The 21,786-nt window shown below is 32.5% G+C and overlaps 1 protein-coding gene across 1 annotated transcript in view; it reads right to left on the reverse strand.

The window, feature by feature from the left end:
- Positions 1-945: 945 nt before the first annotated feature.
- LOC133577900 (neurotrypsin) overlaps positions 946-21,786 on the reverse strand; it is a 63,120-nt gene continuing 42,279 nt past the window's right edge. The window contains exons 7-13 of the mRNA XM_061932017.1: positions 16,088-16,229; positions 15,790-16,010; positions 13,326-13,467; positions 12,984-13,247; positions 6,632-6,757; positions 6,282-6,547; positions 946-2,024 (exon numbers count right to left, since the gene is read on the reverse strand). Coding sequence (XP_061788001.1) covers positions 1,609-2,024; positions 6,282-6,547; positions 6,632-6,757; positions 12,984-13,247; positions 13,326-13,467; positions 15,790-16,010; positions 16,088-16,229 — 1,577 coding nt within the window. The 3' untranslated portion in view covers positions 946-1,608. The remainder of the gene's footprint in view (positions 2,025-6,281; positions 6,548-6,631; positions 6,758-12,983; positions 13,248-13,325; positions 13,468-15,789; positions 16,011-16,087; positions 16,230-21,786) is intronic.

The raw sequence follows: 21,786 nt of genomic DNA on the forward strand, positions 1-21,786 counted from the left end.
AAGTCGAAATGATGACATCAAAAGTCATAATTGTAAAATAAAAAGTCGAAAATATGAGATAAAGTTATAATATAACATTAAACTTTCTAATTATGGAGTAAAGCCCCTCATAATGTAAATAAAGCCCCAATCATTAGATAAAAAAGCCTGAATGATGAAATAAAGTCATAATTATGAAATAAAAAGTCAATTATTAGATTAAAAACCAGAATTTTGAGATAAAAAGTCGAAAGAATGAGATAAGGAAGTCGAAATTAGATCAAAAGTCATAATTGTGAAAATAAAATCATAATTATGAAATAAAGAGTCATAATTATTAGATAAAAAGCAGAATTCTGAGATAAAAAGTCAAATTAATGAGAGAAGAAAGTCGAAAAGATGAGATCAAAAGTCGTAATGATTAGATAAAATCAAAATTATGTAATTAAAAGTTATAATTATTAGATTAAAAACTAGAATTTTGAGATAAAAAGTCGAAATGACATCAAAAGTCATAATTATGAAATAAAGTCATTAGTAGATACAAAAGCAGAATTATCAGGTAAAAAGTTGAATTAATGAGCGAAGAAAGTCGAAATGAAGCCTTAAAAAGTTGTAATGATTAGATAAAGTCATAATTATGAAATAAAACGTCATAATTAGTAGATTAAAAAGCAGAATTCTGAAGTAAAAAGTTGAATTAATGAGCGAAGAAAGTCGAAATGATGACATCAAAAGTTGTAATGATTACATAAAGTCAAAATTATGAAATAAAAAGTCATAATTGTTAGATAAAAAGCAGAATTCTGAGATAAAAAGTCGAATTAACGAGAGGAGAAAGTCAAAATGATGACATCAAAAGTCATAATTATGAAATAAGTCATCATTTTAAGATAAAAATTCAGAATTCTGAGATAAAAAGTCGAATTACTGAGAAAAGAAAGTCGAAATGATGACATCAAAAGCCATAATTATGAAATAAAAAGTCCAAACTGTGACACAAACAAGTTCTCGCACATCACTTCGACTTTTTATCTCGTTTATTTTCAACTTTCTTATCTCATAACTAAGACATTTTCTCTCTCATAAATCTGAGATATTATTGGGGTATTTTTTTCAGTGGCGGAAACAGGCTTCTATAGTTTGGACCCACATTTCCAACATCAAATGTTGGAAATGAGGTCATTTGCAACATAATGATGATCTATACCTGTGTAATATAGACACTTATTGGAGGATGAATACCTTACTGAGTGTTATTGTAGGATAAACACCTTACTGAGTGTTATTGTTTAGTGCATAGAGCTCTTGTGTTATTGACGAGAAGTATTGACGTGGAAACATTGGAACGTTCCTTGTTGAAGTATCTTAGTCATGGCTTGAAATCATCAAGATGCAGCAAAGAAAAGCCCTTCTTTCTCTTCTTTTTTTAGTCGGAATAAAACGTCCGCTTGCATGTTGACCAGCTGCACACACTAGCGATTGTTTTCTTTTCAAAATAAAAGCACATGCTGCGCCATTTTTCGGGGCCGTCGTCCGGGCAACACAGCGAGCTCCGCCCACACACACACACACAGCCACCTGGCCAATCGGCGGAGGTGAGTTCAGATTGGATTTCCCCCCCCCCCCCTAGGCGGTCACATGCGCGTGGGTGTCCGCCGCGTGGCGTTGGTGTTGTCGTCCGACGCCGCCAACAATGATGTCATTTGTTTCCGACCTGGACGCGACCCCTCGTCGGCCGCTCTGGCCGTCGGTGACGTCGTCGATCCAGCCCCGGAAGCGTCCGACTCGTGTGTAGAGCGCCGGCGAGGAGGGGTCGGCGCAGTCATAACCGCCGGCGACGACCCCCTCCAGTACCCATCGACCCAACTCCCCCTGACACAGCAGCCCGCCTCCGGAGTTGCCCCGGCAACCGTCGCCGTGGAGGAGGCTGGTGTCCGGGGGGCTGCCGGCGCAGAGGGTGGCGTGGCTGGAGAAGCTGTCGCCGTGGCGCTTCTTGCATTGCCATGACGACATGAGGGGCACCCAGGAGGCCAGCACAGAGTCTAGGACGCAAACATCATCATCATCATCATCATCATCTTTAAGCTCAAACTGAGGTACCAAGTACCACTAGTGCTGTTTGGAGGGCTCCATCTAGTGGTACCCAATGGAGCTAAAGTTTGAAATGTTTTTGGCAGATAATATCGGCCTGCCGATATTATCGGACGATAAATACTTTAAAATGTAATATCGGAAATTATCGGTATCGTTTTTTTTTCTTTGGTATCGTTTTTTTGTATTATTTTTTTTTGTATTTTTTTTTAATTAAATCAACATAAAAACACAAGATACACTTACAATTAGTGCACCAACCCAAAAAAACTCCCTCCCCCACTCATTCACACAAAAGGGTTGTTTCTTTCTGTTATTAATATTCTGGTTCCTACATTATATATCAATATATATCAATACAGTCTGCAAGGGATACAGTCCGTAAGCACACATGATTGTGCGTGCTGCTGGTCCACTAATAGTACTAACCTTTAACAGTTAATTTTACTCATTTTCATCCATTACTAGTTTCTATGTAACTGTTTTTATATTGTTTTACTTTCTTTTTTATTCAAGAAAATGTTTTTAATTTATTTATCTTATTTTATTTTTTTTATTTTTATTTTTTAAAGTACCTTATCTTCACCATACCTGGTTGTCCAAATTAGGCATAATAATGTGTTAATTCCACGACTGTATATATCAGTATCGGTTGATATCGGTATCGGTAATTAAGAGTTGGACAATATCGAATATCGGCAAAAAGCCATTATTGGACATCCCTAGTTTTTGGGGTAAAATGTTTGCATATTTTGTGTGTTTGCCATATAAAAAACAAATTGTCTTTGACAAAAAGAGCATAAAACGCACAATAAAAACGTACAATTGACAACGAGATCGGAAGTTTTAAGATTTAAGCGTAGAAAGAAAAATAAAATAATGTATAACTTATTTTTAACAATTTTATGAGTGGGACCCGGAGAGCTTTAGTGAGACCTTTTTTGTAAAAGTTGTCTTTGCTCAAAAACAAATAATGATTTCAAAGCAATGTTGTTATGAATTATTGACCTATTTAGGGCTCTAATGACTTCACATCAAATATTACACTTTGACAATATTTTGTGGGAAAATGTTGCATATTTTGTGTTTTTGCCATAAAAACAGGGTTTTTGACAAAAACGGGATAAAATATAAATAAATAAAAACGTCATATCGACAGATCGACCTGAAGTTGATGTTTTGGGTAAAATATTTGCATATTTTGTGTGTTTTTGGGTAAAATATTTGCATATTTTGTGGGGGTTTTTGGGTAAAATATTTGCATATTTTGTGGGGTTTTTTGGGTAAAATATTTGCATATTTTGTGTGTTTGTGGGTAAAATATTTGCATATTTTGTGTTTTTGGGTAAAAAATGTGCATATTTTGTGTGTTTGTCATATAAAAAACAAGTTGTCTTTGACAAAAAGGGCATAAAACAAACAAAAAAACGCACAATAAAAATGTATAATTGACGAGTAGATTGGAAGTTGATCCAGGGATTTAAGCGTAGAAAGGAAAAAAAAATATTTATTTTAAAAAAATGTATGAGTGGGACCCTTTTGGGTCCCGGAGAGCTTTAGTGAGATCTTTTCTGTAAAAGCTGTCTTTGCACAAAAACAAATAATGATTTCAAAGCAATGTTGTTGTGAATTATTGACCTATTTAGGGCTCCAATGACTTCACATCAAATATTACACTTTGACAATGTTTTGTGGGAAAATGTTGCATATTTTGTGTTCTTGCCATAAAAAACAGGGTTTTTCACAAAAACCGGATAAAATAAATAAATATAAATAAATAAAAACGTCATATCGACAGATCGACCTGAAGTTGATGTTTTTGGGTAAAATATTTGCATATTTTGTGTGTTTTTGGGTAAAATATTTGCATATTTTGTGTTTTTGGGTAAAATATTTGCATATTTTGTGTGTTTGTGGGTAAAATATTTGCATATTTTGTGTGTTTGCTATACAAAAAACAAGTTGTCTTTGACAAAAAGTAAATAAAACAAACAAAAAAACGCACAATAAAAATGTATAATTGACGACTAGATTGGAAGTTGATCCAGGGATTTAAGCGTAGAAAGGGGAAAAAAATACTTATTTTCTAAATTTTTATGAGTGGGACCCTTTTGGGTCCCTGAGAGCTTTAGTGAGACCTTTTTTGTAAAAGTTGTCTTTGCTCAAAAACAAATAATGATTTCAAAGCAATGTTGTTATGAATTATTGACCTATTTAGGGCTCCAATGACTTCACATCAAATATTACACTTTGACAATATTTTGTGGGAAAATGTTGCATATTTTGTGTTTTTGCCATAAAAACAGGGTTTTTGACAAAAACGGGATAAAATATAAATAAATAAAAACGTCATATCGACAGATCGACCTGAAGTTGATGTTTTGGGTAAAATATTTGCATATTTTGTGGGGTTTTTTGGGTAAAATATTTGCATATTTTGTGGGGGTTTTTGGGTAAAATATTTGCATATTTTGTGTGTTTGTGGGTAAAATATTTGCATATTTTGTGTTTTTGGGTAAAAAATGTGCATATTTTGTGTGTTTGCCATATAAAAAACAAGTTGTCTTTGACAAAAAGGGCATAAAACAAACCAAAAAACGCACAATAAAAATGTATAATTGACGACTAGATTGGAAGTTGATCCAGGGATTTAAGCGTAGAAAGGAAAAAAATTATTTATTTAAAAAACATTTATGAGTGGGACCCTTTTGGGTCCCGGAGAGCTTTAGTGAGATCTTTTTTGTAAAAGCTGTCTTTGCTCAAAAACAAATAATGATTTCAAAGCAATGTTGTTATGAATTATTGACCTATTTAGGGCTCCAATGACTTCACATCAAATATTACACTTTGACAATGTTTTGTGGGAAAATGTTGCATATTTTGTGTTCTTGCCATAAAAAACAGGGTTTTTGACAAAAACGGGATAAAATAAATAAATAAAAATAAATAAAAACGTCATATCGACAGATCGACCTGAAGTTGATGTTTTTGGGTAAAATATTTGCATATTTTGTGTGTTTTTGGGTAAAATATTTGCATATTTTGTGTTTTTGGGTAAAATATTTGCATATTTTGTGTGTTTGTGGGTAAAAAATTTGCATATTTTGTGTGTTTGCCATATAAAAAACAAGTTGTCTTTTACAAAAAGTAAATAAAACAAACAAAAAAAACGCACAATAAAAATGTATAATTGACGTCTAGATTGGAAGTTGATCCAGGGATTTAAGCGTAGAAAGAAAGAAAAAAAAATACTTATTTTTTTAATTTTTATGAGTGGGACCCTTTTGGGTCCCTGAGAGCTTTAGTGAGACCTTTTTTGTAAAAGCTGTCTTTGCACAAAAACAAAAAACGATTTCAAAGCAATGTTGTTATGAATTATTGACCTATTTAGGGCTCTAATTACTTCACATCAAATATTCCACTTTGACATTATTTTGTGGGAAAATGTTGCAAATTTTGTGTTCTTGCCATAAAAAACAGGGTTTTTGACAAAAATGGGATAAAATAGAAATAAATAAAAACGTCATATCGACAGATCGACCTGAAGTTGATGTTTTGGGTAAGATATTTGCATATTTTGTGTGGTTTTGGGTAAAATATTTGCATATTTTGTGTGGTTTTAGGTAAAATATTTGCATATTTTGTGTGTTTGCCATATAAAAAACAAGTTGTCTTTGACAAAAAGGGCATAAAACAAACAAAAAAACGCACAATAAAAACGTATAATTGACGACTAGATTGGAAGTTGATCCAGGGATCTAAGCATAGAAAGGGAAAAAAATAAAATTTTAGTGAGACTTTTTTTTGTAAAAGTTGTCTTTGCTCAAAAACAAATAATGATTTCAAAGCAATGTTGTTGTGAATTATTGGCCTATTTAGGCCTCTAATTACTTCACATCAAATGTTCCACTTTGACAATATTGCATTCTTTGTGATCTTACCATTGACAAAGAGGCCAAACAACATAAAAAAACAACTTTATATCGATAGATAGACCTTAAGTTGATCTACTTATTGAAGCATTTAATAAAAAACTTTAAAAAAAAATTATATATAACTTATTTTTAGGAGTGAGGCCTTTTTAGATCCCCAATCATTTTAGTGGGACTTTTTTTTGACCCCAAAATAAAAATGAATTAAAATCCACGTTATGAATTATTGACCAATTTAATATTCCCAATAAATCCTCGAGGTGGATCAATACACACCTGCTCCGCTCCAGCCGGTGGTAACCATGACGACGCAGGACGAGGGCGCGCCGGCGGGTGCCGAGTCGGCCGCGGGGAGGCAGGCGGCATTGACGTCGGGGTCAAAGGCCAAACAGTGGCCCTTAGCGCTGGGCAGCTTCAGCAGAGCCAGGTCGTGGCCGCCGCTCTGACCTTTGAACTTCCTGTGGACCACCACCTGCTCGGGGCTGACGGTCTGCTCCGAGGCCCCCAGGCGCAGCAAGTACCTGGACGGCTCGCTCCCGAACCTATGGGGGGGAAGGATTATGTGATGAAACGGGGCCCCTGGTTACAGTAATAGGGTCTTACTTCTGCACTAAGGTGTGTTTTACCTGCTGAAGCAGGTGGCGGACGTCAGCGCCCAGCAGGCGTTTATCAGGGTGGCGCTGCAGAGAGGACCCCCGCCATCTCCACCCTGCGACCGGAGCCACACAGACACCTGCCAGGGCCACGCCGTCCTATGAGGGGTCAGGATCATGTTTATACTCGTTCTAGCACACAGGTGTCTAACTCAATCTGGGAATTGTGGGAATTGTGCAACTTTGAAAAAATGTCCCATTCATTTCAATAGGAACTTCCTGGAAATTTGGGAATTTGGGGAAAAGCGGGATTTAAAAAAAAAAAAAAAGATTAGGAGCATGAATGTCCTGAATGAGCTGAATTGGTTGGTGTTGGAATTGTTTGAATCGGGCAAGAAATGTTGAAGTAGTCAATGGTAGAGAATTTTGGGAAAAGCGGGAAATTTTTTTGAAAATGGTAATCAACTTGAATGGTCTGAATGAGTTGAAATGGTTGGTGTTGAAATTTTCCAAATCGGTCGAGAAATGTTGAAGTTGTAACAAAAAAAATTGTGTTATGGAATTCCTGGAATTTCAGGAAAACCTGGAATTTTTCCAGTTCAAAAAACAACTTTGTTTTTTGTCCTGATTAAGAGGAATGTTTTGAGGGTGGAACGGTTGAAATGTGTTGAAAAATGTGGAAGGAGTAGTCGCTATAAAAAAAGTGTGGAAATAGGGCTCTGGAAAACCAGCAATTCTGGAAAATGCTGGAATTTTTTTTAACTTGAAAAAAAGAGGAAGTTTGAATTACCAGGATGGTGGAATGTGTTGAAGGTGGAATGGTTTGAATAGGTTGAAAAATGTGGGAATTGTGCAACTTTGAAAAAATGTCCCATTCATTTCAATGGGAACTTCCTGGAAATTTGGGAATTTTGGGAAAAGCGGGATTTTTTTTAAAATGATTAGGAGCATGAATGTCTTGAATGGGCTGAATTGGTTGGTGTTGGAATTATTTAAATCGGGCAGAAAATGTTGAAGTAGTAAATGGTATTAGGGAATTTTGGGAAAATCTGGAATTTTTTGGAACTTGGAAAAAGAGTAGTTTGAATTTCCACAATTGTGGAATGTGTTAAAGGTGGAATGGTTTGAACGGGTTGAAGAATGTGGGAATTGTGTAAGTTTGAAGAATGGCCAATTCATTTCAATGGGAATTTCGGGAAAAGCGGGACTTTTTTTGAAAATGGTTAACAACTTAAATGGTCTGATTGAGTTGAAATGGTCAATGTTGAAATTTTCCAAATCGGTCGAGAAATGTTGAAGTTGTAACATGTTGAATTGAGAAATTGTATTACGGAATTCCTGGAATTTCGGGAAAAGCGGGAATTTTTCCAGTTCAGAAAACAACTTCGTTTTTTGTCCTGATTAAGAGGAATGTTTTGACGGTGGAACGGTTGAAATGCGTTGAAAAATGTGGAAGGAGTAGTCGCCAGAAAAAAGGGTGGAAATAGGGCTCTGGAAAAACAGCAATTCTGGAAAATGCTGGAATTTTTTTGAACTTGGAAAAAAAAGGAAGTTTGAATGTCCAGGATGGTGGAATGTGTTGAAGGTGGAATGGTTTGAATAGGTTAAAAAATGTGGGCATTGTGCAACTTTGAAAAAATGTCCCATTCATTTCAATGGGAACTTCCTGGAAATTTGGGAATTTGGGGAAAAGCGGGATTTAAAAAAAAAAAGATTAGGAGCATGAATGTCCCGAATGAGCTGAATTGGTTGGTGTTAGAATTGTTTAAATCGGGCAAGAAATGTTGAAGTAGTAAATGGTATTAGGGAATTTTGAGAAAAGCGGGATTTTTTTTGAAAATGGTAATCAACTTGAATGGTCTGAATGAGTTGAAATGGTTGGTGTTGAAATTTTCCAAATCGGTTGAGAAATGTTGAAGTTGTAACATGTTGAATTGAAAAATTGTGTTATGGAATTCCTGGAATTTCGGGAAAACCTGGAATATTTCCAGTTCAAAAGACAACTTTGTTTTTTGTCCTGATTAAAAGGAATGTTTTGAGGGTGGAACAGTTGAAATGTGTTGAAAAATGTGGAAGGAGTAGTCGCTATAAAAAAAAGTGTGGAAATAGGGCTCTGGAAAACCAGCAATTTTGGAAAATGCTGGAATTTTTTTTAACTTGAAAACAAGAGGAAGTTTGAATTACCAGGATGGTGGCATGTGTTGAAGGTGGAATGGTTTGAATAGGTTGAAAAATGTGGGAATTGTGAAGATTAAGAGGAATGTTTTGACGGTGGAACGGTTGAAGTGCGTTGAAAAATGTGGAAGGAGTAGTCGCCAGAAAAAAGGGTGGAAATAGGGCTCTGGAAAAACAGGAATTCTGGAAAATGCTAGAATTTTTTTGAACTTGGAAAAAAGAGGAAGTTTGAATTTTCAGGATGAGTGGAATGTGTTGAAGGTGGAATGGTTTGAATAGGTTAAAAATGTGGGAATTGTGCAACTTTGAAAAAATGTCCCATTCATTTCAATGGGAACTTCCTGGAAATTTGAGAATTTGGGGAAAAGCGGGATTTTTTGAAAATGATTAGGAGCATGAATGTCCGAATGAGCTGAATTGGTTGGTGTTGGAATTGTTTGAATCGGGCTAGAAATGTTGAAGTAGTAAATGGTATTAGGGAATTTTGGGAAAAGCGGGAATTTAAAAAAAAAAGGTAATCAACTTGAATGGTGTGAATGAGTTGAAATGGTTGGTGTTGAAATTTTCCAAATCGGTCGAGAAAAGTTGAAGTTGTAACATGTTGAATTGAAAAATTGTGTTATGGAATTCCTGGAATTTCGGGAAAACCTGGAATTTTTCCAGTTCAAAAGAAAACTTTGTTTTTTGTCCTGATTAAGAGAAATGTTTTGAGGGTGGAACGGTTGAAATGTGTTGAAAAATGTGGAAGGAGTAGTCGCTATAAAAAAAAGTGTGGAAATAGGGCTCTGGAAAACCAGCAATTCTGGAAAATGCTGGAATTTTTTTTAACTTGAAAAAAAGAGGAAGTTTGAATTACCAGGATGGTGGAATGTGTTGAAGGTGGAATGGTTTGAATAGGTTGAAAAATGTGGGAATTGTGCAACTTTGAAAAAATGTCCCATTCATTTCAATGGGAACTTCCTGGAGGAAATTTGGGAATTTGGGGAAAGGCGTGATTTTTTTGAAAATGATTAGGAGCATGAATGTCCTGAATGAGCTGAATTGGTTGGTGTTGGAATTATTTAAATCGGGCAGGAGATGTTGAAGTAGTAAATGGTGTTAGGGAATTTCGGGAAAATCTGGAATTTTTTGGAACTTGGAAAAAGGGTAGTTTGAATTTCCACAATTGTGGAATGTGTTAAAGGTGGAATGGTTTGAACGGGTTGAAGAATGTGGGAATTGTGTAAGTTTGAAGAATGGCCAATACATTTCAATGGGAATTTCGGGAAAAGCGGGACTTTTTTTGAAAATGATAATCAACTTGAATGGTCTGATTGAGTTGAAATGGTCGGTGTTGAAATTTTCCAAATCGGTCGAGAAATGTTGAAGTTGTAACATGTTGAATTGAGAAATTGTATTACTGAATTCCTGGAATTTCGGGAAAAGCGGGAATTTTTCCAGTTCAGAAAACAACTTTGTTTTTTGTCCTGATTAAGAGGAATGTTTTGAGGGTGGAACGGTTGAAATGTGTTGAAAAATGTGGAAGGAGTAGTCGCTATAAAAAAAAGGGTGGAAATAGGGCTCTGGAAAACCAGCAATTCTGGAAAATGCTGGAATTTTTTTGAACTTGGAAAAAAAAGGAAGTTTGAATGTCCAGGATGGTGGAATGTGTTGAAGGTGGAATGGTTTGAATAGGTTAAAAAAATGTGGGCATTGTGCAACTTTGAAAAAATGTCCCATTCATTTCAATGGGAACTTCCTGGAAATTTGGGAATTTGGGGAAAAGCGGGATTTGAAAAAAAAAAGATTAGGAGCATGAATGTCCCGAATGAGCTGAATTGGTTGGTGTTAGAATTGTTTAAATCGGGCAAGAAATGTTGAAGTAGTAAATGGTATTAGGGAATTTTGAGAAAAGCGGGATTTTTTTTGAAAATGGTAATCAACTTGAATGGTCTGAATGAGTTGAAATGGTTGGTGTTGAAATTTTCCAAATCGGTCGAGAAATGTTGAAGTTGTAACATGTTGAATTGAAAAATTGTGTTATGGAATTCCTGGAATTTCGGGAAAACCTGGAATATTTCCAGTTCAAAAAACAACTTTGTTTTTTGTCCTGATTAAGAGGAATGTTTTGAGGGTGGAACGGTTGAAATGTGTTGAAAAATGTGGAAGGAGTAGTCGCTATAAAAAAAAAAGGGTGGAAATAGGGCTCTGGAAAACCAGCAATTCTGGAAAATGCTGGAATTTTTTTTAACTTGAAAAAAAGAGGAAGTTTTAATTACCAGGATGGTGGAATGTGTTGAAGGTGTAATGGTTTGAATAGGTTGAAAAATGTGGGAATTGTGCAACTTTGAAAAAATGTCCCATTCGTTTCAATGGGAACTTCCTGGAAATTTGGGAATTTTGGGAAAAGCGGGATTTTTTTGAAAATGATTAGGAGCATGAATGTCCTGAATGAGCTGAATTGGTTGGTGTTGGAATTATTTAAATCGAGCAGGAGATGTTGAAGTAGTAAATGGTATTAGGGAATTTCGGGAAAATCTGGAATTTTTTGGAACTTGGAAAAAGGGTAGTTTGAATTTCCACAATTGTGGAATGTGTTAAAGGTGGAATGGTTTGAACGGGTTGAAGAATGTGGGAATTGCGTAAGTTTGAACAATGGCCAATTCATTTCAATGGGAATTTCGGGAAAAGCGGGACTTTTTTTGAAAATGGTTAACAACTTAAATGGTCTGATTGAGTTGAAATGGTTGGTGTTGAAATTTTCCAAATCGGTCGAGAAATGTTGAAGTTGTAACATGTTGAATTGAGAAATTGTATTACTGAATTCCTGGAATTTCAGGAAAAGCGGGAATTTTTCCAGTTCAGAAAACAACTTCGTTTTTTGTCCTGATTAAGAGGAATGTTTTGACGGTGGAACGGTTGAAATGTGTTGAAAAATGTGGAAGGAGTAGTCGCTATAAAAAAAAGTGTGGAAATGGGGCTCTGGAAAACCAGCAATTCTGGAAAATGCTGGAATTTTTTTTAACTTGAAAAAAAGAGGAAGTTTGAATTACCAGGATGGTGGAATGTGTTGAAGGTGGAATGGTTTGAATAGGTTGAAAAATGTGGGAATTGTGCAACTTTGAAAAAATGTCCCATTCGTTTCAATGGGAACTTCCTGGAAATTTGGGAATTTTGGAAAAGCGGGATTTTTTTTTTTAAATGATTAGGAGCATGAATGTCCTGAATGAGCTGAATTGGTTGGTGTTGGAATTATTTAAATCGGGCAGGAGATGATGAAGTAGTAAATGGTATTAGGGAATTTCGGGAAAATCTGGAATTGTTTGGAACTTGGAAAAAGGGTAGTTTGAATTTCCACAATTGTGGAATGTGTTAAAGGTGGAATGGTTTGAACGGGTTGAAGAACGTGGGAATTGTGGAAGTTTGAGGAATGGCCAATTCATTTCAATGGGAATTTCCCCAAAATTTGGGAATTTCGGGAAAAGCGGGAATTTTTTTGAAAATGGTAAAAAAGTCAACCTAAAATCATCAGCCCAGAGGTTGGTAAGTCTTGGGCGCAGTTGGGTGCCCCAACAGGACAATGACCCCAAACACACGTTGTCAGAATAATTGTATCTAAGTTGTCACAAAACTTTGTGTTTAAATGAGTTCCCGGCGAGCAGACAAAAGCTGTCTTTGATCCTACCAATCAAAAAGCTTGTAAAACTCCACTGTGTAGGATGGGAAGCGACATGAAGGTTTCAGTTTATTTGATCTATTGTAATCCACAGGAATATTTTGTCTTGACCTGAGATCTACAAAGCGGAGAGGAAGCAGGGCCTGACCCCCCTCCAGGCACCTTTTCTTTGAACTGTTTTGCGACCAAAGGCAGCGGCTGTTTATGACCCCCGTCCCTTTAGAAGCAGCTGTCGCCATGTAATCAGGGAAAGTCCAAATAAAAGAGGAGGCGTACAATCTTTCGTCAGAGCGTGGTGGAAGACTGTACAAAGAGTACAGCCCGGACATTTCTCCTCAATGAGCTAAATTGAATTCTGTCTCTGTTTAATTCCTTGCTTCTTGCCTGTTTAATGGACGTCATCAGTGTTTGAACCTGACACGTCAAAAGTGGTAAAGGAATGGCTAAATCAGGCTAGAATGAAGGTTTCAGAATGGCCTTCCCAAAGTCCCGACTTAAACGTGTGGACAATGCTGAAGAAACAAGTCCATGTCAGTACCTAATGCAATGTCCTACCTGAGCATATTTCGTCCCCCTTCCCCCTGCAGCTTCCTCAGGCCGCAGCTCAGCTCCTGGCGCGGGACTTGAACCGCCGACACCGCTTGCGGCGCCGCGACGTCACACCTGACCCCCGCCGCCTGCCTGCGTCTGCAGCCCATGATGCTTTGGCCCAGGGAGGGACACTCGCCCAGGAACTCCTCCTTGCCCGTGCACCTCACCTGGTCCAGGTGCACCGGGCCTTTGCCTTGCCCGAAGCCCCCGGCTGCCACCGCTCCGCCACTGTGGGGGGGAGGGGGGGTTTAGAGGTCGTGAAGGTTTGTCCTAAGTTGTACGTGGGCCTGCTGTGTCCGCAGTCACCTGTGTCCCAGCTGCCTGCACACCACGGCTGCGTTGAGGTCGTTCCATCCGGAGTCACAAATGACGCCCCAGTCGCCATGGAGATACACCTCCACACGCCCCTCCTTCCTGCTGCTGCCCCCCGCCAGACGCACCAGTGGACCTGACACGGCACGATAAATACCAGGTGAGGAGTTACAAGTCATCAACACAAACATTATTATTTTTACTAAGATATTCGTGCTGCGTTTTGTAGTGTCAAATATTTCTATATGTTTTTTCAGTCATTTTGTAATAATTATTTTTTTAATCAATTTTAAATATTTTTAGTTTTGCATAGTTTTTTCTTTTATACACAGTATTAAAATATTTTGTAGATGTATATTTAATAAAAATAAAACAAAAACAAAAATGGCAATTATAAAATATTTAGAATAATAAACAATGTATTGATTAAGAAAATTATGTAATAAAAAATATATATATATATATATATATATATATATATATATATATATATATATATATATATATATATATATATATATATATATATATACCGCCCCGAGTGCAGCTGGGATAGGCTACTGCACTCCCCGTGACCCCCGAGAGGGACAAGTGCTAGAAAATGGAAGGATGGATGGATATAAGTATATGTAGAAGTTGTATGATAAAAATTTTATGTAAAAAAATTGTGATAAAAATATGTAATAAAAACATTTATATACTCTAATATACATACAGAGACTTATCAAAAACACATTTACAGTAATATATATATATATATATATATATACTGTATATATATTTACAGTAGTATATTTATATATTTTAATACATTTCATTTTTTTCCAACAAAATATTTATTTCATGTGTTAAATATTTTAGTTTTTGGTATTCATTAATTTATTCATTTAACAATGTCATAGGTGTATGTATACTTCTATTAAATATATATATATATATATATATATATATATATATATATATATATATATATATATATATATATATATATACACACACAGTATATAATATACATATACACTTACATTTTCTTACATATTTTACATATTTTAGTTTTTTTTCTATCAAAAATTATTTATTTAATGTTTGAAATATTTTGTAAATGCCATTTTTGTTTTGTTATTTGATTATGACAGAATGGTATTCTTTAATGTAACAATGTGTGTTAATAGCGGTAAATATGTTATTCTATTTTTTAAATTATATTTTTAAAAAATAATGAAAAAATATATATGTATATATATAAATAGAGAGGGAGTAATATATATACAGTAATTTATCAAAAATTATATATATTTACAGTAATGTATATTTTATATTATATCTACTGTATATTACTGTAAATATATATATACATTATATATATATATATATATATTATTACATACAACTTCTATAAACTTCTATTATATGTATATACATATATTTAAAACAATTCTTACATATTTTAGTTTTTTTTAATCAAAAATTATTTATTTAATGTTTAAAATATTTTGTCAATGCCATTTTTGTTTTGTTGTTATTTGAAAATGACAGAATGGTATTCATTAATTTAACAATGTGTGTTAATAATGGTAAATCTGTTATTCTATTTTTTTAATTATATTAAAAAAAAAATTTAATGTATGAAAAAAATATATGTATAAATATACAGTAATTTATCAAAAAATACATATATTTACAGTAATGTATATTTTATATTATATATATATTGTATGTTATTGTAAATATATATGTATATTATTACATGCAACTTCTATAAACTTCTATTATATGTATATACATATATTTAAAAAAATTCTTACATATTTCACATATTTGTGTTTTTTTATCAAAAATAATTTATTTAATGTTTGAAATATTTAGTCAATGACATTTTTGTTTTGTTGTTATTTGAATATGACAGAATGGTATTCATTAATTTAACAATGTGTGTTAATGGTAAATCTGTTATTCTATTTTTATTAATTATATACATTTTTTTTTAAATGTATGAAAAATATATAATATGTATGTATATAGAGTAATATATGTATACAGTAATTTATCAAACATTATATATATTTACAGTAATGTATATTTTATATTATATATACTGTATATTACTGTAATATATATATATATATATTATTACATACAACTTCTATAAACTTCTATTATATGTATATACATATTAAAAAAAAATTATTACATATTTCACATATTTTATTTTTTTAATCTAAAATTATTTATTTAATGTTTGAAATATTTTGTAAATGCCATTTTTGTTTTGTTTTTATTTGATTATGACAGAATGGTATTTATTAATTTAACAATGTGTGTTAATAATGGTAAATCTGTTATTCTATTTTTTAAATCATATATATTTTTAAAAATTCAGTTTTTGATGGTAAAAACATATAATAGGTGTATGATTAAAAAGTGTATGTCACTGATGGTGAGCTCTTGGCCTCCTCACCTGTAGAAAGAGCGATGGCGGGAACCTCGTTGGTCTCCGTGCTGCTGCGTCCTCTGCAGCGCACGCCCACGTCCTCGCCATGGGAGCAGTCGGTGCGACCCCAGATGCCGTGGCGGCAGTCCAGCAGGGAGGTCTCCGAGCCGTCGCAGTGGACGTCATCCAGCAGGATCAGACCCGCACCTTCGCCGAACGTCCCGCCTGACACCACCTCTGCATGACCCCTGAGGGAGGAGGTAAAGTCCCTTGTTTCTCCTTTTCTTAATGCGCCTGGGTCTATGGTCCTGCATCTCCTGCATACCTGTAGCCCAGCTGTCCACACACCACCTGGGCATGCTGCTGGGTCCAGTGGTCATCACACACGGTCCCCCAGTCCCCGCTGTGGAGCACCTCCACTCTGCCTTCCCAGGGACTGTCTCCACCTACCAGGCGCACCACGCCGTCTGAAAACATGACATCCATTTATTATTACACTACATCCTTTTTTGATTCTATATTGGTGTTATGAGTTGTATTATTATTAATATTCAGATCAGGGGTGTCTAAACTTTTTCCACCAAGGGCCGCACACTGAAAAGTCACAGCATGCAGGGGCCATTTTGTTATTTTTACATTTTAAAACCAAAACAATATATATATATGTAATTTTTTAATTTTAATTTTTTTAATTTAATTTAATTTTTTACATTTTTTTTACATTTTAAAACCAAAACAAAATACTGATCTTTTTTTTGTACGCTTGGGGCTCCCTTCAAGCTCGGTAAATGTTAAAAATCCTGTGTAATTGTATGTTAATATTTTATTTTCACGTTCAATGCTATCCTTCCATATGTTTTATGCCCTTTTTCTCATTGAAAACCCGTTTTTTTTATGGCAAAATCACAAAATATGCAATATTTCCTCTGCCCTTCAGAAATTTCAAAGTGAAATATTTAATGAGAAGTATGGAGACTTAAATAGGTCAATAATTCATAACAACATTGTTATATATATATATATATATATATATATATATATATATATATATATATATATATATATATTTTTTTTTTTTTTTTTTTTTTTAAATGTATATAGTTTTTTATCAACAAAATATTTATTTTATGTGTCCATTTAAACATTTATTATTATTATTACACTACATCCATTTTTTAATTCTATTTTGGTGTCATGAGTTTTATTGTTATTAATGTATTTTTATTTTATTCTTTTATGCCCTTTTTCTCAGTGAAAACTCGTTTTTTATAGCAAAATCACAAAATATGCAATATTTCCTCTTCCCGTCACATATTTATAAGTAAATATTTAATGAGAAGTATGGAGACTTAAATAGGTCAATAATTCATTAAAAAAAAAAAATAAAATAAAATAAAAAAAAAATATATATATATATATATATATATATATATATATATATATATATATATATTAAAACAAAAATGTATGTATATAGTTTTTTATCAACAAAATATTTATCTAATGTGTCCATTTAAACATTAAACTTTTTCCACTGAGGGCCGCACACTGAAAAGTCAAAGCGTGCAGGGGCCATTTTGTTATTTTAACATTTTAAAACCAAAACAATATACTGATAACTTTTTTTGTACGCTTGGGGCTCCCTTCAAGCTCGGTAAATGTTAAAGATCCTGTGTAATTAAATGATAAATGGGTTGTACTTGTATAGTGCTTTTCTACCTTCAAGGTACTCAAAGCGCTTTGACACTACTTCCACATTTACCCATTCACACACACATTCACACACTGATGGAGGGAGCTGCCATGCAAGGCGCTAACCAGCACCCATCAGGAGCAAGGGTGAAGTGTCTTGCTCAGGACACAACGGACATGACGAGGTTGGTACTAGGTGGGGATTGAACCAGGGACCCTCGGGTCGCGCACGGCCACTCCTCCACTGCGCCACGCCGTCCCTATATGTTAATATTTTATTTTTACGTTTAATGCTATCCTTCGATATAAAGTTAGATTCTTTTTTTGGTTATGTTTTATGCCCTTTTTGTCAGTGAAAACCCGTTTTTTTATGGCAAAATCACAAAATATGCTATATATTTATATATAATGTATGTATATATTTATATGCAAAATATGATATATATATATATATATCATCACACACGGTCCCCCAGTCCCCGCTGTGGAGCACCTCCACTCTGCCTTCCCAGGGACTGTCTCCACCTACCAGGCGCACCACGCCGTCTGAAAACATGACATCCATTTATTATTACACTACATCCTTTTTTGATTCTATTTTGGTGTTATGAGTTGTATTATTATTAATATTCAGATCAGGGGTGTCTAAACTTTTTCCACCAAGGGCCGCACACTGAAAAGTCACAGCATGCAGGGGCCATTTTGTTATTTTTACATTTTAAAACCAAAACAATATATATATATATATATATATATATATATATATATATATATATATATATATATATATATATATATATATATATATATATATATATATATATATATATAAATGTTTTAATTTAAAAAAACTTTTTTTTTAATTCAATTTAATTTTTTTTAATTTTTTTACATTTTAAAACCAAAACAAAATACTGATCGTTTTTTTTTGTACGCTTGGGGCTCCCTTCAAGCTCGGTAAATGTTAAAAATCCTGTGTAATTATATGTTAATATTTTATTTTCACGTTCAATGCTATCCTTCCATATGTTTTATGCCCTTTTTCTCATTGAAAACCCGTTTTTTTTATGGCAAAATCACAAAATATGCAATATTTCCTCTGCCCGTCAGAAATTTCAAAGTGAAATATTTAGTGAGAAGTATGGAGACTTAAATAGGTCAATAATTCATAACAACATTGCTATATATATATATATATATATATATATATATATATATATATATATATATATATATATATATATATATATATATATATATATATATATATATACAGGTATATATATATATATATATATATATATATATATATATATATACATATATATATATATATATATATATATTATATATATATATATATATATTTATTTATTTATTTTTATTTTTTATGTATATAGTTTTTTATCAAAAAAATATGTATTTAATGTGTCCATTTGAACATTTATTATTATTATTACACTACATCCATTTTTTTTCTATTTTGGTGTCATGAGTTTTATTGTTATTAATGTATTTTTATTTTATTCTTTTATGCCCTTTTTCTCAGTGAAAACCCGTTTTCTTTTTATAGCAAAATCACAAAATATGCAATATTTCCTCTGCCTGTCACAAATTTCAAAGTGAAATATTTAATGAGTAGTATGGAGACTTAAATAGGTCAATAATTCATAACAACATTGTTTTATATATATATATATATATATATATATATATATATATATATATATATATATATATATATATATATATATATATATATATACACATTTTTTTATGTATATAGTTTTTTATCAACAAAATATTTATTTAATGTGTCCATTTATCTTTTATTATTACACTACATCCCTTTTTTTTATTCTATTTTGGTGTCATGAGTTTTATTATTATGAATGTATTTTTATTTTATTGTTTTATGTCATTATTCAGATCAGGGGTGTCTAAACTTTTTCCACAAAGGGCCGCACACTGAAAAGTCAAAGCGTGCAGGGGCCATTTTGTTATTTTAACATTTTAAAACCAAAACAATATAATGATAACTTTTTTTGTACGCTCGGTAAATGTTAAAGATCCTGTGTAATTATATGTTAATATTTTATTTTTACGTTTAATGCTATCCTTCCATATAAAGTTAGATTTTTTTTTTTGTTATGTTTTATGCCCTTTTTGTCAGTGAAAAGCCGTTTTTTTATGGCAAAATCACAAAATATGCTATATATTTATATATAATGTATGTATATATTTATATGCAAAATAAATAATATGCTATATATATATATATATATATATATATATATATATATATATATATATGTATATGTATATATAATATATTTATATATTTTAATGTATATAGTTTTTTATCAACAAAATATTTATTTAATGTGTACATTTAAACATTTATTATTACACTACATACATTTTTTTTAATTCTATTTTGGTGTCATGAGTTTTATTATTATTAATGTATTTTAGCAGTACTGTTTTTCCACTTACAGTAATATACACTACATTTTGAGGTGAAATTATTGCAACTTACCATATTTTTTTTCAATTTAGTTAAAAAAAAATCTACTAATAAAATGCATTAAAAAAATATTAATAGTATTCACTGTTAGACGCGGCCCTCTGGGGCCAAACAGAACTGCGATGTGGCCCTCAGTGAAAACCACTTTGACACCTCTGTTCTAAAAATACTATCTAAAAAAAAAACTCCACAAAAAAGTGGAATAAAAGCGCAAACAGGTGTATTGTAACAATAAAATGTTGAAATATTGGCTTTAATAACACAATAAATGAAATAACTTGAATTGTTTCAATAATTTTTGATCTGTTCAATTACTTTACATCAAATATTACACTTTGAAATATGTTTTGGGGAAAATGTTGCATATTTTGCCACATAAAACCAAGGTTTTCTTTGAAAAAGAGCATAAAACAAAACAATGTAAGTTAATAAGAAGTAAATTTATACAAAAAAAATATATGACTTATTCCTAACACTTTTATGAGTGGGGCCCTTTTGGATCCCGAAGACCTTTAGTGTATTTTTTTTAATTAAAAAAAACCCGTCCGTGTTAAAAAAAAAAAAAATGAATCAAAACAATGTTGTTATGAATTATTGACCTATTTAAATCTCCATACTTCTCATCAAATATTCCACTTTGAAATGTTGCATATGTGCATATTTTGTGATTTTGCCATAAAAAACAGCTTTTGTCTGACAAAAAGGGTATAAAACGTAACAAAAAAAATCTAACTTTAAATGGAATATATTTATATATTTTAATGTATATAGTTTTTTATCAACAAAATATTTATTTAATGTGTACATTTAAACATTTATTATTACCCTACATCCATTTTTTATTCTATTTTGGTGTCATGAGTTTTATTATTATTAATGTATTTTTTTAATACATTAGACTTAAAATAGGTCAATAGTTCATAACAACATTGATTTTGATGTTTGTTTTTGTTTGTTTTTTAACAATGACAGGCTTTTTTAGATAAAATAAATACACTAAAGGTCTTTGGGATCCAAAAGGGCCCCACTCATAAAAGTGTTAGGAATAAGTCATACATTTTTTTAAATTTACTTCTTATTAACTTAAATGTTTTGTCTTGTTTTATGCTCTTTTTTTTTTAATTTTTTTATAGAAAACCTTGGTTTTTATATGGCAAAATATGCAACAATTTCCCCAAAACATATTTCAAAGTGTAATATTTGATGTAAAGTAATTGAATAGATCAATAATTATTGAAACAATTCAAGTTATTTCATTTATTGTGTTATTAGTCAACATTTCAACATTTTCTCGTTACAATGCACCTGTTTGCGCTTTTATTCCGCTTTTTTTTTTTTTTTTTTTGTGATGGTATTTTTAGAACAGAGGTGTCAAAGTCGTTTTCACTGAGGGCCACATGGCAGTTATGTTTGGCCCCAGAGAGCCGTTTCAAACAGTGAATACTATTATTACACAATTTCTTAATGCATTTTATTAGTAGATTTTTTTTAAACTAAAATGTAAAAAAAATATGGTAAGTTGCATTAATTTCACCTCAAAATGTAGTGTATATTACTTTAAATGGAAAAACAGTACGGCTGTTTTTATGGTAAAAAAAAAAAAAAAAAAAAAAAAAGACAGCTCAGTTGCTGAATTTTACTGTAAAATTTACATTAGTTTTTTTTACTGTACACATTTTGGCAACTGAGCTGCCAGTTTGTTTGGTTTTTTTTTTTTTTACTGCAAAACAACAACTGTAGATTGTTCGGTGTATTACTGTAAATTCTAAAAGGACACCACAGTTTATTACAGTAAAAAAAAGTAC

This window comes from Nerophis lumbriciformis, linkage group LG39 (assembly GCF_033978685.3).
Source record: "Nerophis lumbriciformis linkage group LG39, RoL_Nlum_v2.1, whole genome shotgun sequence".
Taxonomy (NCBI): Eukaryota; Metazoa; Chordata; class Actinopteri; order Syngnathiformes; family Syngnathidae; genus Nerophis; species Nerophis lumbriciformis.